This window comes from Colobus angolensis, unplaced genomic scaffold (assembly GCF_000951035.1).
Source record: "Colobus angolensis palliatus isolate OR3802 unplaced genomic scaffold, Cang.pa_1.0 Scaffold183, whole genome shotgun sequence".
In the NCBI taxonomy this organism is placed as follows: Eukaryota; Metazoa; Chordata; class Mammalia; order Primates; family Cercopithecidae; genus Colobus; species Colobus angolensis.
The window spans coordinates 174840-176278 of NW_012114966.1; the positions used below are offsets into that span (position 1 = coordinate 174840).

The 1439-nt window shown below is 50.2% G+C and overlaps 1 protein-coding gene across 2 annotated transcripts in view; it reads left to right on the top strand.

The window, feature by feature from the left end:
• The window catches only part of TMCO6 (transmembrane and coiled-coil domains 6), a 5895-nt gene extending 4456 nt beyond the window's left edge, over positions 1-1439 (top strand). For both annotated transcript variants that reach the window (XM_011939651.1, XM_011939652.1), the window contains exons 8-11: positions 38-149; positions 254-440; positions 574-668; positions 1046-1439. In XM_011939651.1, the coding sequence (XP_011795041.1) occupies positions 38-149; positions 254-440; positions 574-668; positions 1046-1219 (568 nt within the window). In that variant the 3' untranslated portion in view covers positions 1220-1439. The remainder of the gene's footprint in view (positions 1-37; positions 150-253; positions 441-573; positions 669-1045) is intronic.

Sequence of the window (1439 nt, forward strand, 5' to 3'; positions counted from 1 at the left end):
CTATATACATAGTGACTGCTTGCTTCCTGTTTCCCAGCCAGGTCAGCAATCCTCTGCTCATTGGCCACGGGGCTCTGTCTACTCTGGGGTTGCTGCTGTTGGACTTGGCTGGGGCTGTCCAGAGAACTGAGGATGCAGGCCTGGAGCTGGTAGGTGAAGAGGTCAGGTGAAATTCTGGGAGATGTTTCCTGATACTCCGGAATGCAGGTAACCTCTTCCTTCTTACACCTGACCCCCCAATTTGTCTTTGCAGCTGGCATGCCCCGTGCTTCGATGTCTAAGCAACCTGCTAACTGAGGCAGCAGTGGAGACTGTGGGAGGGCAAATGCAGCTCAGAGATGAGCGTGTTGTGGCAGCCTTATTTATCCTGCTGCAGTTCTTTTTCCAGAAACAGCCCAGTCTACTCCCTGAGGGCCTCTGGCTCCTCAACAACCTCACTGGTACGCACCATAATCTGCCCAGGCCTGGACATTTGGATAATGGGGATATTGCCTCATGGCCTAGGCTGAAGTGGGTAGTACTGGCAGAGGTGGTAGGGGAAAGCAGTTTTTCACCCTGGTACTTCTCTTCCAGCAAACAGTCCTAGTTTCTGTACCTCCTTGCTCTCCCTGGATCTGATTGAGCCCCTCTTGCAGCTGTTGCCAGTATCTAATGTGGTGAGCGTAATGGTATGTATTGGGGTCACTTGAATACAAGATCTGGTAGTTGGATTGTATGGGACAGCAGTCCTGAGCCCTCAGATGTACCCTTAGTTGAGAGCCAGCAGGTGGTGGTGTGTGGCCTCAGGGCCCAACCAGTCTAGGTATGTGTCCCTTAAACTGGATTATTTACCCTTGGACAAATCATCTAACCACCTTAAGCTTCAGCCTCCTCACTTATAATTGGGGATAATCTTGCATCATAGGGTAGTTGTAGGAGTATGAGAACATGCATGTAGAAGAGCTTGGCATGGTGCCTGGGCATGTGGCCACCATGTCGTGTATTTTAGCTATTGTTAATGATCGTTGTTTCATTCTTTGTAGACTATGTATGTATCTATCTGCAGGTGCTCACAGTTTTGTGCAATGTTGCAGAGAAGGGTCCTGCTTACTGCCAGCGGCTGTGGCCAGGGTCCCTGCTTCCCGCCTTGCTGCACACACTAGCCTTTTCTGACACTGAAGTAGTAGGCCAGAGTTTGGAGCTGCTACATCTGCTGTTCCTGTATCAGCCAGAGGTATAGGTTTCTGGCCCACGTCCTCAGTCACCCCTGTTCTGAAGCCACACAGTAGCTCCCTTCCTGTGTAGTCCTAACTATAGTTGTTTCTCTGGGCCTGGCTAACCTATATAGGTTCCATGTCAGAACCTTCATCCTTTTGTGGGGGAATGCACCCTCTAAAGTGGGCTGACCCATGAGGCTGTGGGAATTGAGTCTTAGGACACAGATGAAGTATGTTGAATTT